The 14,186-nt window shown below is 40.6% G+C and overlaps 1 protein-coding gene across 1 annotated transcript in view; it reads right to left on the bottom strand.

Moving 5' to 3' along the window:
- LOC307251538 (complement C3-like) overlaps positions 1 to 13,780 on the bottom strand; it is a gene marked incomplete at both ends in the record, with an annotated part of 33,683 nt that extends 19,903 nt beyond the window's left edge. Inside the window, 22 exons of the mRNA XM_080028906.1 lie at positions 1,578 to 1,790; positions 2,156 to 2,295; positions 2,396 to 2,484; positions 2,585 to 2,702; positions 2,803 to 3,000; positions 3,249 to 3,320; positions 5,505 to 5,634; positions 6,234 to 6,389; positions 6,548 to 6,739; positions 7,361 to 7,455; positions 7,583 to 7,682; positions 8,016 to 8,162; positions 8,979 to 9,094; positions 9,642 to 9,762; positions 10,121 to 10,223; positions 10,394 to 10,481; positions 10,565 to 10,647; positions 11,474 to 11,562; positions 11,957 to 12,051; positions 12,303 to 12,465; positions 12,621 to 12,822; positions 13,704 to 13,780. Of these exons, the coding sequence (XP_079885032.1) occupies positions 1,578 to 1,790; positions 2,156 to 2,295; positions 2,396 to 2,484; positions 2,585 to 2,702; positions 2,803 to 3,000; positions 3,249 to 3,320; positions 5,505 to 5,634; positions 6,234 to 6,389; positions 6,548 to 6,739; positions 7,361 to 7,455; positions 7,583 to 7,682; positions 8,016 to 8,162; positions 8,979 to 9,094; positions 9,642 to 9,762; positions 10,121 to 10,223; positions 10,394 to 10,481; positions 10,565 to 10,647; positions 11,474 to 11,562; positions 11,957 to 12,051; positions 12,303 to 12,465; positions 12,621 to 12,822; positions 13,704 to 13,780 (2,787 nt within the window). The remainder of the gene's footprint in view (positions 1 to 1,577; positions 1,791 to 2,155; positions 2,296 to 2,395; positions 2,485 to 2,584; positions 2,703 to 2,802; positions 3,001 to 3,248; positions 3,321 to 5,504; positions 5,635 to 6,233; positions 6,390 to 6,547; positions 6,740 to 7,360; positions 7,456 to 7,582; positions 7,683 to 8,015; positions 8,163 to 8,978; positions 9,095 to 9,641; positions 9,763 to 10,120; positions 10,224 to 10,393; positions 10,482 to 10,564; positions 10,648 to 11,473; positions 11,563 to 11,956; positions 12,052 to 12,302; positions 12,466 to 12,620; positions 12,823 to 13,703) is intronic.
- Between the last annotated feature and the right edge of the window lie 406 nt (positions 13,781 to 14,186).

The raw sequence follows: 14,186 nt of genomic DNA, 5'->3' as shown, positions 1-14,186 counted from the left end.
CCCGTTTCAAGTCCTAGTGTGGGGCCCCCTGTTTTTTTTTTTTTTTTTTTTTTAAATAAATAATGATTGTGCATGCATGTGCAAGCTCCCCGCGAAAATAAAAACGCCCCCCCCCCCCTGAAATTTTACTGGCCACCCCAGTGCCCCCCCCCCCCCCCCAGTTCAAATGTTATTTTTTATTTTAATTTTATTTTTTTAATTACATTTTTTTCCTGATATGTATCCTAGTTCAGAGATGATATGTATTTTTTTTCTTTCTTAACTTTTTTTGATAGGTAGTTGCCAAGTTCATCACACAAACACTCCAATCCACTGATATGAGATCAGTTTTCAATTTTCAATTACTAAATTAATGGTAGGACTGTGGCCACTAGAACTGGTCTCTGGTCAGCAAAGGTCTTGAAAACAGCATAAGTGTGCTTGTGACATGCGTGCCACCCATGCATGTGTATAGGCACGTGTCCCAGCAGATTTTTGAAATCTGAATAAAAAAATTAAAGTTTGTAGTTATCGAGTGTAACATGTTCTTAGCAAGGGCAGACTTTCATAAATAAAGGTTTATTTTTTTAGCAAGATATTTGGTCAAAAGCTAGTGGTCATCCGTCCCTCTGTCCAGTTGTTAGGCATCTGGCTGCTAGCAAGTTATGTTGTCTTGCTAATTTTACTATTCATCTGAGCTGAAATAAATATTGACTTTTTCCTTTATTATCTTCGCCAGAATGCACCAGAATGCTTAGATTACATGTTAAAAACACAAAAAAATCTTCTGGGGGGGGATGCCCCCAGACCCCCTTCAGGGGTTTAGTTTTCTGACAAACATTACAATGGATACTAACATGATTTGGGCATTTGGGATTATAAATCATCTTTGAATTGGTTGTACAGCATATCACATGCTATTCATTCAGGGGTGCGATGGCCACCCCACTCTAACTCTGTGGCCCACCTTGGCCACCCCCAGTCAAAATTTCCTGGAATCGCCACTGTGTGTACCCGTGTGTACGATGTGGCTCTTTGCAGTAACACAGTAAAAAATGTGGCTCTTTGTCTCTGACTGGTTGGCCACCCCTGTTCTAGGGGGTCCAGGGGCATGCTCCCCTGGAAGGAAAATGTTAACCTTTTAAAGGAAAATGCATCAATCTGGTGCATTTTGAGAAGGAAACTAAGGCTAAATCAGCTGCGTCCTATGTGAGCTATTTAGAACTATTTTCTGGAATCATTTGGAGACACAGAATTACCAAAAAGCAGAAAGTGATGATCACAATCCTACTCTTAACTTAACCATATGATTATTACTGTAACCACCTCCCAGAACTTTAAGTACTTATATTTACCCAGAGAATAATTATTTACTCTAAACCTAATTCAGTCACATTTGTACTTAACATTTACCTTAAACTTTACAACAGCATTGTCACATCATAGACACTTACACACACATACATTCCCAACATAGCCTTGAAGGCCTAAGATCAAAAGTATAGGTTCAACCAACCTTCTTCAATGCAGCTTCAACATTTTACAGCAAACAGTTCTGATATACAAGAGCTCTTAAACATGGAATGTGATTCACTCACCACCACCCGCAGCGTCTTCCGTACTCCATCATGGAGATAAGACTCTTTAACAGCAGCTTTGACCTCAATGTTGTATTCCCCATCCTTCATGGGAATAATAATAAAGGGTACAGATCGCGTAGTCTGGGCCCCAACATGGACTTCCTGTCGATACTTTCCATGTTTAGAAGCTGCACTGCACACATTCTCCTCCTCAATCAGTTCTACGCGCACCTTAAAAAACAGACAAGAAAAGACAGAGAACCATACTAAGGTATGTGTGGTTGATTAAGATCCAGATAAAGACCCCCATGCAGTGCATAACAAAACCTTTAGTTGTATTTGAGTTAAGCTAACAATTATTTAATTTGAAGAAAATTAAAGCTTTACATTGTTTCCTACAGAATTTATTTTATCTTGAGAATGAAAAGGCATATTGTGAGGTTGTCCTAGTTCTGAGGCTGACCAAATCCACTTCTATTACACTGATCTAAGACTTGAGAAATGATCTAATTAAAACCTAGGCCTTTTGAATACAAACTCTTATACAAAAAATATCTTGGTACAATTGTCATTCTGGCCTGAAACAACAGACTTACAGTGGCTGGATCATCGTTGTAGTTGTGGAGGACCGCTTTAACTTCTATCTGCTCTCCACGGACAGCAGAGTAGGGCAGCCTGAGATCAATGAAGAATGGCTTCTGGACAATTACCTCTAATGGTTTGCCGACACAGATTCCTTAAAGTTGAGAGGGATGATTAGGTACCAGGGATGAAACAAACAAAGAACAAAGGTGTAATGAATGGAAGATGTTTAAGTGTAGTCACTGAATCCTCACCGTGAGTTCTTGACAGACTGATGCCTGTGAACTGCCAGGTCGTGATTGAATCTTGCAAGGGAACATTTTTCACAAATGATGTGGTGTCACTGGAATGAAGAAAAGTGTGTAAAAAAGTACAGGGAAAATCTTAGTAATGTCATTAATGAAGGCATCAATTATTAGCCCTTATAGTTTGTGTAGACTCACCAGTTAGGGCTCTGTTTAGAGCAAGGAGGGAGTGTGATATCTGTCCACAGCCAGCTTTCAGGGAACTGGGTGCGAGATGTAATGTCATTGCTGTCCATGTAACTGTCATCCTCCTCACCTAAAGTGTGATTAAAAAGGTTTACAATTTTTCATAAGGAGTATGACCATTGATAACCATGCAGTCCACCCCGCTCCCAAAATGTGTCCATGTCTCTTACTGCGAGCCAGTTGAAGGCTTTCCTCCTTCCTGTCAGCTCGCATCTTTTTCATCTCGTTGCAGCAGTAGTTGAAGGCTTCAACACAGGTTGGACCATCCACGATGTACTCACTGCGCATCTCACAGGTGTATGAAACAGGGATCTCCTTCATGCCATCTGAACAACAGTCACGTTGCAGTTTGTCTTCATATTTACTCACTGGAAAGAAATACAGTTATGGAGGAAAGACAGAGGTGAGATGGTATGGAGAACAACTAATAGAGCATTTTTAATATAGCAAATAAGAAATAAACAAAAGTTGTTCTGGTTAAGTCAAGTCTGTTTTACTTACATGGCTTTTATCGTTAAACCCTTGATTTGAATGAGGAAAGTCTCAACAACAAGAAAATACGGCAAAAGATGGCTGATTATGGGGTTATTTTGTATTTGGGAGCTGTGGTTCTTACATAAGCTGGTGGTGACATCCATTATGTTACCGGCTGCTCGTTTCCTCCTGCTTGGGGCCGGACATTTCAATTCTGGGAATGAAACACAGACAAGATCTTTAATAGAAGTCAAAAAGGTTAGATTTGGACCACAACGTTTGAATGGTATAATTGATGTGATCATCCTAAAATCAGAGTGAGGTCATATGAAGTTTGGGCAAATGGAGAGGGCACACCCCTATTGTTGTTGTTATTTGGTTGACTGTTGCTTAAATAGAAAACATTTTAAAACCTTTGACCAAACAATGGAGACCATGATCAGCTCATAGCGATCACCTTGGCTGATCGTTGAAGCCAACGTGTAAGTGCCTCGAAGGGTCGCTTAAATCAAAAAAATATTATGTACCTCCTTTATCTGACAGTGTGAGTTTAAGATGTGTTGAGACTATGTCCCCAACAACAAAAATGGTCCAGTGAACCATAATAACTAAAAACTAGAAAATCCCGCCGAGATTTTGAAAGTACGGGCTGCCCTGCGCAGGCCGCCAGCCCCGCTTCGGCGGCGCCCCGCCCGTCGGCCGGGCTCGAACGCTTGTACTGACCGCCGCCCCTGATGCTGTGTACACAATTTGGTGATGATAGGTTGGAAATCCACTAAGTAGATGTCACTTGACTGTATTTCAGGTCATGTAAATTAGGGAAGAAAAGAAATCATGGCTGACCCCTATGGTCCAAGAGGCTTTATTGTAGAGCACCATGGGCTGTACATGTGTATACAATTTCAAGTCAATCAGAGTGAGTGGTAAAGGGTGAGTGGTAAAGGGGCGTGGCCTGTCAAACATTGCATTTTTGAATGATGTTTTTCGCATTTGCGGCGCCCCCTATGGGTTAATCTTGACAAGCTTAGAGGGCCATGCTACCACATGTCTTTTGCACATATCCTGCAAGTTTGGTGATGATAGGACCTATGGTCAATGAGTTATGGCCAATTTGTTATTAAGCCCCGCCCCTGCGTAAACGTTTTGGTCAATGGCGGCCATATTTTTCATGCTTTCTTACTAATCTTTTACGGGCATGTGTGTCATAGTCCTCCGAAGCTTCGTGAGAAATTTGGTGTTGATAAAGTAAAATTTGAGAAAGTTGTGGTTCAAACCCTGTTTTTCAGTTTATGCTAATTAGCAAAAAATATTCCCAGGCGGATTTATATGGTCCCAGAGGCTTTTTTTGTAGAGCACCCTAACATACACCTGTGTGAGAAATTTCAAGTCAATCGGATTTACGGATTTAGGGGCGTGGCCTCTCAAAGTTTCTTCAGTCGGGGCTTAATAACAGTGCCCCCTAGCGGAAATTCAAAAAACTGTATAATAGCACACCATGCGGGTAGGGACGGACGTTCTGTGAAATTTTTGCGTTTCTAAGTGAAACGGTGTGGGAGGAGTAGGAGCTCGAAAATGAGGCGGAAGAAATATGAAGAAGAAGAAGTAAGAATAAGTATGGTGGAGAGTAATAATTACGGGCCCTCAATACATTGAGGGCCCGTACTTAATGACGGTAACACAATAATGCTGTTCTTCTGCGGTCCATTACATTACACCTAAAATGACGGTGAAAAATAGGAAAAAACCCAAACATCGACAGCTAATGTCCTAATTTGACCTTTAATCAGACGTGTTGCCCAATTTTGTATCTTGGCCTCTGCCAGGGCTGCATATTGTTACCAATACTGTTTGTTCATGGACAGGATATTGAGATTGGTGTCATGGACAGGAGGTGTTGCAGTCCATTGGATTGCATTGCTGCTTTGTGGTCCTGAAGGAATCATTGGCTCTGACCTTCAGCACTCAATGGAACAGTGTGCAACCAAGTTTAGCAATCTGAGGCCATGGCAAAAACTTGATGAATTAGCTATACTGTGGGTAGGGTATGAGTCCTTACCCCAAGTGAAGGAGTTCAAGTACCACAGGGTTTTGTTCCAGCGAAGAGACAATGGAGCATGAGATTTGCTGGAGAAATGGCATAGATGGATAGATTTTAACTCGCTCGAAGGCAAAGCTCTCGATCTACCAGTCAGTCTTTTTTCCTACTTTCCTCTATGGTCATGAAGGTTGACTCATGACCGAAATAACTAGAACCCCTACTAAAGCGATTGCCCTCAGGACCCAACCCCGGATAAGCGGTTGACGGTGGATCGATCCAAACCATTGGATATTTGGGAGGACTTAGTAAGATTATTAGGAGGATGGAAAAGAATGAGCCAGGTGATTGAAGTAGTCTCACCTTGTCTGTAGGGAGTCCCAGAAGCCGTGTTTGACTCAAACAACAGCCCAGCATCGTAGAACACACCCATACCATCCTTCCCTCCACCTGGAGTGCAGCCTGTGTCGAGTTTTTCTACAATGTCCCAAACCTGAGCAGGGTGGAAGTCATTCATTAACAGAAAAACAAACAGGCAAGACTCACATGACAGCTCTGACGCATTTTGCAAACATTTACTCACACGTGCTCTGTTGTGTTCCAATACACATATTTTTTTCTGTTTTACTTAACAAAATACTGCAGCTTTAACTTAACCCGCTTGCCTTTTTATCCATCACATCGCTGCTTGTTCTAGTGTTGGCTCAGTTGATTTGACATAGTTTATTTTGCACAGTAGAACATTTGGACACATTGCTACGATTTGAGCCTATCTTCATTTGCTCCCTGTCAGATCAGACTTTCAGGTGCTGCTTCTGGCCTATAAGGCAGTCAATGGGCTCGCACCGTTATACCTGTCTATTCTGATTGCTCTTTATGCCCCATCCCGAGCACTACGGTCTATGAATGCAGTGCTCCATGCCGTTCCCCAGAGTTTAAAGCCTGCTGGCAGCAGGGCCTTCTCCAACCAAGCTCCTTGCTTCTGGAACAATCTCCCGGCAGACATTGGACAATCTGAGTCTGTCGACATATTAAAGTCTTAACTTAAGACTCAACTTTAATCAATAAATTCAAATTAAATAAATAAATTGCCTTCTTCTGTGTGAGGCGGTGCTTGTTGTTTAATACGTAGACGCCTTTGTCAACTGCCACCAGTCCCACTATGGCCTCTGGGTCTCCAGTTACCCTCAGACCGAACATCTTGCGCGGCTCATAGGATGGAGCTGTCCTGGTGGATTCCAACTTCAACTTAAATAGGAAGGAAGAGCAATGAATGAGAGATGCACATTGGAATTTGTTGACACTGTTATATGGATTTAAAAAGTGTGTCTTACAAATATACAATTAAATCTATCAGTTTCAATATGGGTGTGTAGTTTGCCTAATTAAAGTGTTGTGTGTCTCACCGAGCCCATGCAAGAGTCCTCTACATCCACCCAAACAGAGTCTGACACAACTTCATTGGCATTTGTATGGTAGTAGGCTATGATGCGGAATGATGGCAGCATGTCTTTTTTAATTGGAATGGACAGGGAAATCAGTACTTGACCACTTTTCTTGAAACGGCCTTTATCCACCAGCTGACCTCTACTCATGATCTGCAGACAGAGATACACACATCAGTACTTAAATGACATTACTGCACAGGACGTGGGACACATCGAAAACGGTTTAGGTATGGGCACACACAGTGGCGCAAAAAGTGGGTATGCACTATATGCGCCACATAGGGGCGCCGCACTAGAGGGGCGCCAAAGCGATCGGGGGAAAATGATTTGGAGTCAGCATTTTTCTGTATTCAACAGCGTTTGTGTAAATTATATGATCAATAACAGAGGTAAGTCACTGAATAGGCGCCCCCCCGCTCCTTCGCCTCCTCCTCCCCACACTATAGCGCTCCAGTGCGCGCCCCCTCGAGCGGGCGCTGGGGCGCGAGAGCTTTCATTTGAATCGTGTTGACATCTGATGACAGGGACCTACAGATGGATAGGCAGTAAAGAAAGGTCTCGCGGGGCATAAAAAATAAAACGGGATGATTGAGAAGGAGAAAGATTGCATGGATGAAAAAAGCTTTTCAAAGTGGTTGAATGAATAAATACACCGTACGCATATGGCCGATTGTATTGATTAATACGCGCCTGCTAAGTGTCTGCATACCCCCCAGAAAGTGGGTAGTTGCGCCCCTGGGCACACATGCACAGGAGTTAAATATTTCTCACCAGGTACGTGATGTCACTTTCTTCAGCCCCCGGCCCATGTATGTTGAGGTTTATTTTAAGGTTGTCTCCTATCTCCAGCTGAGCTGTATCCACACCTGCAAAGATGAAATGCTACAATGAGTGCTAGACACTGTTGTATCTATTGAATGGCAGGCACATACTTTCCATCACCACCAACATCACCACCTTTTTCACCACCTGAAGCTATTTCAGGATGCTCACCTATATGGATGTAGTTGTGGCTCCTGGTGACATATGGCTTAGCTTCCATGGTTGCTGATGCCTGTCTTTCACTTAAAATACGATGATCATTGGTCTTTGCCTACAGTTAAAGACACACAGTTAAATATTAATATATATATTCAAGTCTAACCTATCCTATCGTGGCCTTGTCTGGAACCACTAAGCCTATCTAGCAATATAACATTGCTCAATGAAATAAAATAAAGACATAACACTGACGAGAATTAACAAAGGTTTACTATAAATATCTTGACAGAGTATGACAAAAAAAAAACAAGTAGCAAGTTGGTAACATATTCACCATTCACTTATTACCAACCCAAAAAGAGTAAGGTGATAGTTCTGCTTGATTCTACCACTTCAAGTGAATGGTAAAAAATCCGGGTTAATGTATAAAGTGTTAGGGACTTACTTCGACAGTCAGACTGTTGGCCCCTCTGGCTGTATTAATAGTCAGCCTGGCCATGCCATTGTCCGCAGTGAAGCCCTGCACCTGGCCTGGACTGACCACCACTGCAACACCTTGTGCAGGAGTGTCATCAGGATTCAAAACCTCAACCTGGCATCAGAGACAAAACAGCTGAACAACTAATGCGCTATCCTCTTAGTTGCATGACCTACTGTAGATAGTACATCATATAGTGAGCAAAATTATTGGGTCACTCTTGGTCTGTGGTAGCTCCTCTGTTTGTGAAAATCTGTCTCTGCATCATAATAATAATTCGAGACATTACACTGTTCAAATTAGTTAAAGAAGAGGCATTTAAGCATGAGACTTTTATATCATTGAGGATGTTGTGTCATCAGTAGGGGTGGGAAAAATAATCGATTATTCGATGCATCGCGATTCTCTCAGTTAAAACCATAACTTTAATTTTTTTTGCTGCACCCCTACTAGTACTTCTTGAACCACTGCGCATGTGCAATGAAACATGTGCAAGTTGTTTAGTTGTTTGACAAAATGAATGAGAGCAGCAAACCCATACGACCTGCACATATGGCAGCATTTTGGTTTCTATGAGGTCGATGGGAAGATGGACAAGACCTACACCGTGTGTACGGTGTGTCATTTTAGGTGTGTTGAAATGCAAGCTGCATTTATAATTGCATTGTTCATAGAAAGTCACATTTGTGACAAGAAAAGCTTTTTCTTCTAATAAAATATTAGAGAAGGTAATTCATCTGTTGATTGTCTTTAATGATCATCACAAAAGTAAGTGTAAAGTGAGATGCAAAGAGATTCCCACCCCTAGTCATCAGATTTTCTTTCAGATTGACTGTATTTTGGTAGTGAAATGTTATAGATATTTTATTAAAGCAGATATATAGCTATACTTCTGCTGTCAATTTATGTAAATGTGAATGAGTACTTTACCACAACGTCATAGGACATTCCCGGTTTGTAATATTTGGGCGTTTTCTTGAAGTGGATGGTGTAAGGTGACGTGACAACCTGGATACCTTTCAACTTTGCCTCCACCATTTCACTACCTGTGAGTTGATGTAGAAACACAAACACATTCACACACAACCCTGACACAAAAAACATTTTCTTTTTCCACTAATAAATCTCTTCACTGTCTTCTTTATTGATTGATATAGAAAATGTGTCATGTTATATGGGGCCATTATTGTAGCTGAACCCATATTAACAAATATGATTGGAGAGTTGTGTAACTGTAAATAATTTAGATTTGTCAATGTGTAGGAAAGTCTTCAAATATGTATTCAGATTTGCAAATGTGGCAATATTTGAGTGGCCTGGGCCGAGCCTTTCCCCGAAAACGTCGATTTTCGAGTCAAAATCTCATTACCCACACACGGATATGGATTGACTGCAGCTACACAACTCTCAACTCACATTTCCATTTTTTTGTAATTCGTAGGTACAGTTGTGGCACCATACTAATATCTTTTGGAGATTTTTTTCCTCTTGTACTTGTTGGGAGTAATTTTGGACCCTAATCAAGCTAAGAGTTATTTTACCCCTTTTAGCAGCTATCAATCACATATAATCAACACAGCCTTTCTTTCTTACCGCTCTCCGTCAGCACACTGACAGCTGCGTATATGGAACTCCCCACCAGGTCAATGATGTTTGGGAAGGTCTGTGTGATGTGCTCTCTTCTCAGTGTGACCACGCCATTACCTTTCTCAATCTAATGTGGCATGAAAGGAAAATTCATCTTGAAATACAGTAGACTAATATAGTACAGATATACAGTCAGAGAACAGCTGGAGGTTCATAAAAATGGGTAAATTCTTGCATCCGTCCTGCTTGGTTCTGAACACCGTTCACAAATAATAATATTTACAGATTGGAAATTCAACAATTTACCAAAAATGACTGCTGCCATCTGAGTAAAAGGTAATCACTGAAATATTTGAGTTTTTAGAGTCTTACAGCACTGGTATAGGGCAAGCCCTAAAATGTATAATGTATGAGATAGAATAACCAATCAACTAGAAAACTGTTCGACAGACTGAGATGTATCAAAAGTATTAATATGTGCTTACATCAACCCTCTGACGCGAACTTGGAAAGCTCCTCTTTTGACCCTCTTGCATGACCCCAAACACCACATACGCAACCCCATCCACTTCCTTACCAAACAGATACCTAAGAGCACAAGAGAAAGACATGTTGAAGCCCACAATGAAGTTAGAACAATTGAATAAAACAGCAAGAGCACCAACACAACCTCTACATTTTCTCCCGTTATTTTCTCCTACTGTCGATCTACCAGGACTCTAATGCCACACAACAAAAACCTTCACATGTTCACATACGTGGCTTTGATGTTGATGGTGAGCTCTTCACTGTCGACGTAGAAGAAGGGGCTCTCAGACGTCAGCTTCACCTCAAAACTCGGCAGCACTGAAACATTTGATGGTATTGTTTCAGTTATCGTCTTTTTAGGTTTTGAATAAGAGTAGACCAACAGCTAATGAGGTACTTACCATATTCTTTGACCTCAAAATCTGCCGAAAAGCTCTGCTGTGGGTTGCTCTGGAACTTTGCTACCACCGTCCACAGTCCTGGACTAAACACACACACAACACAAACACAGAGAGAGAGAGAGAGAGAGAGAGAGAGAGAGAGACATACAAACAAACATTTTAATAATCAAACTTAAAATCTAAATATGCATAACATTCAAGGACTGACGGTGACACAGGGATCAGACTTCAGACATGAAGCAGATGAATGTTATATTTTAGCTCCTGCGTGTACAATTGTTTTGTAATGTCTGTCTGTCTATTTAAAATGAATATTTAGATCAAAAAATATATAAGATATTACCATACTGGACTATTTCTTTGCTGGTATATTGGTTGTCTGGCAACATCCTGATTGTTATCTTTGGACAGAGCCCTGCTAGCTGTTTCTCCCTGTTTCCGGTGATTATGCTACGCAAAGCTAACCCTCTCTTGGCTAATGGATACAGTGTCGACAAAATTCTCATCCAACCAGAAATTTAAATTTTTAAATCATATATGACAAGTACTGCTGGGGGGGAGTTCACGAGTGTCCCCACTTAGCTAACTAGAATACTGTAGTCTATGCCTCTGCAGTTAGTGCAACTGAGGGGTAATAGAATCCAAGAATCACTATACCAACCAAGTGGAAGATATTTTTAGTTGTCCAAATACTCAATTAGCAACATGGAAATGTGTTGAATAAAACATAAATGAATGCGTTAAGATAAATACACTTTGCATAATCTTAAATGATTTAAGGTGTACATATATTGGTATAATTTACCCATCATCCACCATTTCATGCAAATTAATTGCTTATAAACAATTTATGGAAATAGGCTATAATGTTACGTGTAAAGTTAATTTCAAGTAAAATAAAATATTCACCTAATGATTTCCCCGAGTTGGAAACCTCCAGAGTGGATGCCTGCATTCAGGGAAACTGGATCCAGTGGTAAAATGATGCCATCGGGGGTCTTAAAACAAACAGTATTGAACAACCATTAAAAGTGAGTTGAACAAGATTAATTAATCATTATGTAAATGCATGCAATATTGATGCTTTTTTCAGCTATTCCATATACTCATTGTATGTCTTCCCCTGAAGGGAGAAGCTGCTAAAATGTCTAACTTAATCACTAGAAAGGGTTATGCTTTTTTTATTTTTAGGACAGGTGTTACTAAAGAAAGACATGAAACTTAACAAAGACAAAAGCTTCAGTGGATGTGTTATTTTAATAATTTGTCGAGAAAGTGTTTAGTGTTTAGCTTCTGTGATATCACCTCATCAAGAAGTGTCATCCTCACGGTTACAGCAGATTACATAATAATGCAATAAATTCTGTCATTATTAAAGAATAAAAACCATACCACAATCTCGATGGCAATAGAAGCCTCAGTTTTGGTTGCCTCATCCCTCACTACGGGCTCCATACGGGGCGTCAGAGCAAACATCCTAAAATGAACTGACAGAGAGAAAAGGGTTAATTTCACTGCTCAATGTTGAAGGGATGTACAGTATGTCTAATATGAGTCGTGTGATTCAAAAGGAGAGTTTATTTGACTGAATTGTACTATACAGTTATGCAATTTGAAAACTGAAAAAATGTCTGCACAAACAGATTGTAATAAATAGATTATATATTTTCTATGATAATATGTAGCATACTCACAGAGGTAGGTGTGTTTTTCAGCACTGAGGTAGAATTTAACTCACCTCTGCTGTTGGGGGTGTAGATGGTTTTGTCAGTCTGGATGAAGATGTACCCAGACTGGAAGGACACTAAGACCACTTTCTCCAGAACTGCATCAGGAAACTTAGCTTGCAGGTACACAAACTGTTTTACGCTGGGATCCTTACTGAATTCTCCGGGGGGGATCTGAACCAGTATAAAGGAAGAAGAGCAATGCATGAGGAACTGGACAGGGTATGTTTTGTGGATTTCAAGATTATGGATCTCTTGTTTGTGGTCAGAAGTCGTCAGAGAAAATTAAGCCAAGTAACAGTAACATAAAGTAATTTTATTTAATTTACCGTTATTTGTCCGAGTTCCTGGAAGTTGTTTGCCTCAGTGAGGGTCACATATGTGGGAGCATTAAGTAGCTTTCTGGCTTTAGTTGGATGGTTCATCACATTGATTTCAACACGAATGTTTCCTACTGTGCAGTCTTGACACTCCACAAAGATGTTTTCTGCTGTTCCTACACGCAACAAGTTGGGGGCAGACATCACCTTCCTGCACAGCAGTGGAGAAAGAGAGAGAAAGGGAATATTCTGTAGTCACAGTGCAGAAAGGACTACATGAGGAGCAAAATGCACTTAAAAACCTTATTATTTTATTATATATAATATAAAGCACAAATATTAAAGTGGGGGCTTGTCACTGTTTTTAGAGATGACATACTGATGTGTGTTTTGCCTTTTCGTATTAAGGATTTATGAGTTGGTCTTTTGGAGAAGTGGTTCCCAAACTTTTTTGCATGTGACCCCTTAAAATCAAAAGGAATGTGCTCGTAACCGAATGTCAAAGGTATTGGGCTCAACCCTTCAGCTCTTTCCACTAAATCTTGATCATTTGAATGATAGGCAGTAGAAGGGAAAATGTCATGTATTTCACATGAAAAAAAGCAAAAACAATAGAAAATCCTGAATATTTTTGGAAACAGGCCCCCCCCCTTTAATTATCCCTTTAATCTCTTGGTTAAGAACCACTACCTACGTTCTCAGATAAAGATCATAAGCTCAAGCATGGACTTTGCATTCAATGAGTGATCCATTGATTATCTTGATTGAGATCCAGCAATGGATCAATACAACATTTTAGCTTGATGCTAGATTGCTTGGCGTGTACGGCGTAATGCATCACTGTGCCATCTCAGAACCAAATGTAAGTTAATTAACTGGCATAATTTGAAGGACCACAGTACCTTGACTTTTGAGACACAAACTGTTACTGGACTACAGCTTCCCATTATGTAAGACAAGCTCCCATTACAGTTTAGCCCAAAACATTTGAATGTCAAGAGTTGACAGACTGTAGTAGTAGTTTACATGTGTTTCCTTAAATTAATTTCAGCTCAGTGGAATCAATTGTAAAAGTAAGGCTGGTCTACTTACAGTGGACTTCCATTAGCCAGAGAAATCAGGGAGGCAGTGGCCAGAGAGGCCAACAGCCACAGCACAGTCCTACGCATTCTCCCTCCTGATCCTGCTCCACAGTTATTGTGGGCTCTTGCTCTGCAGTGTGCTCCTTTTATGCACTGTCCTCCATCCCCCTGCTGCTCCTATTCACTTCAGTGCATCTATCTGCTCCCATCCCCACCCCCAATGTGTCAATATACTTATGTACACAACACACAGACACATCTTCATCATTTCCCAGCAGTGGTTGAGAAACTGTTTAATTCTGATGAACTTTATCCCTGACCTGAGAAAAAAGGCAAACAGTAGAAAATCAATGAGGTTTTTTACTGCTGATTTGATTTTTGATTTGATTTAGTTTATTTCAGACATCCACATACAAAACAAAATGAAAAGCATGGAAATACAATAAATATGCCTGAAAAGGAGCAGGAAGAAGTATACACTTATTTAATCCTA

This window comes from Ammodytes marinus (genome assembly GCF_949987685.1).
Source record: "Ammodytes marinus genome assembly, chromosome: 6".
In the NCBI taxonomy this organism is placed as follows: domain Eukaryota; kingdom Metazoa; phylum Chordata; class Actinopteri; order Uranoscopiformes; family Ammodytidae; genus Ammodytes; species Ammodytes marinus.
This window is presented reverse-complemented; position numbering and strand designations above follow the sequence as displayed.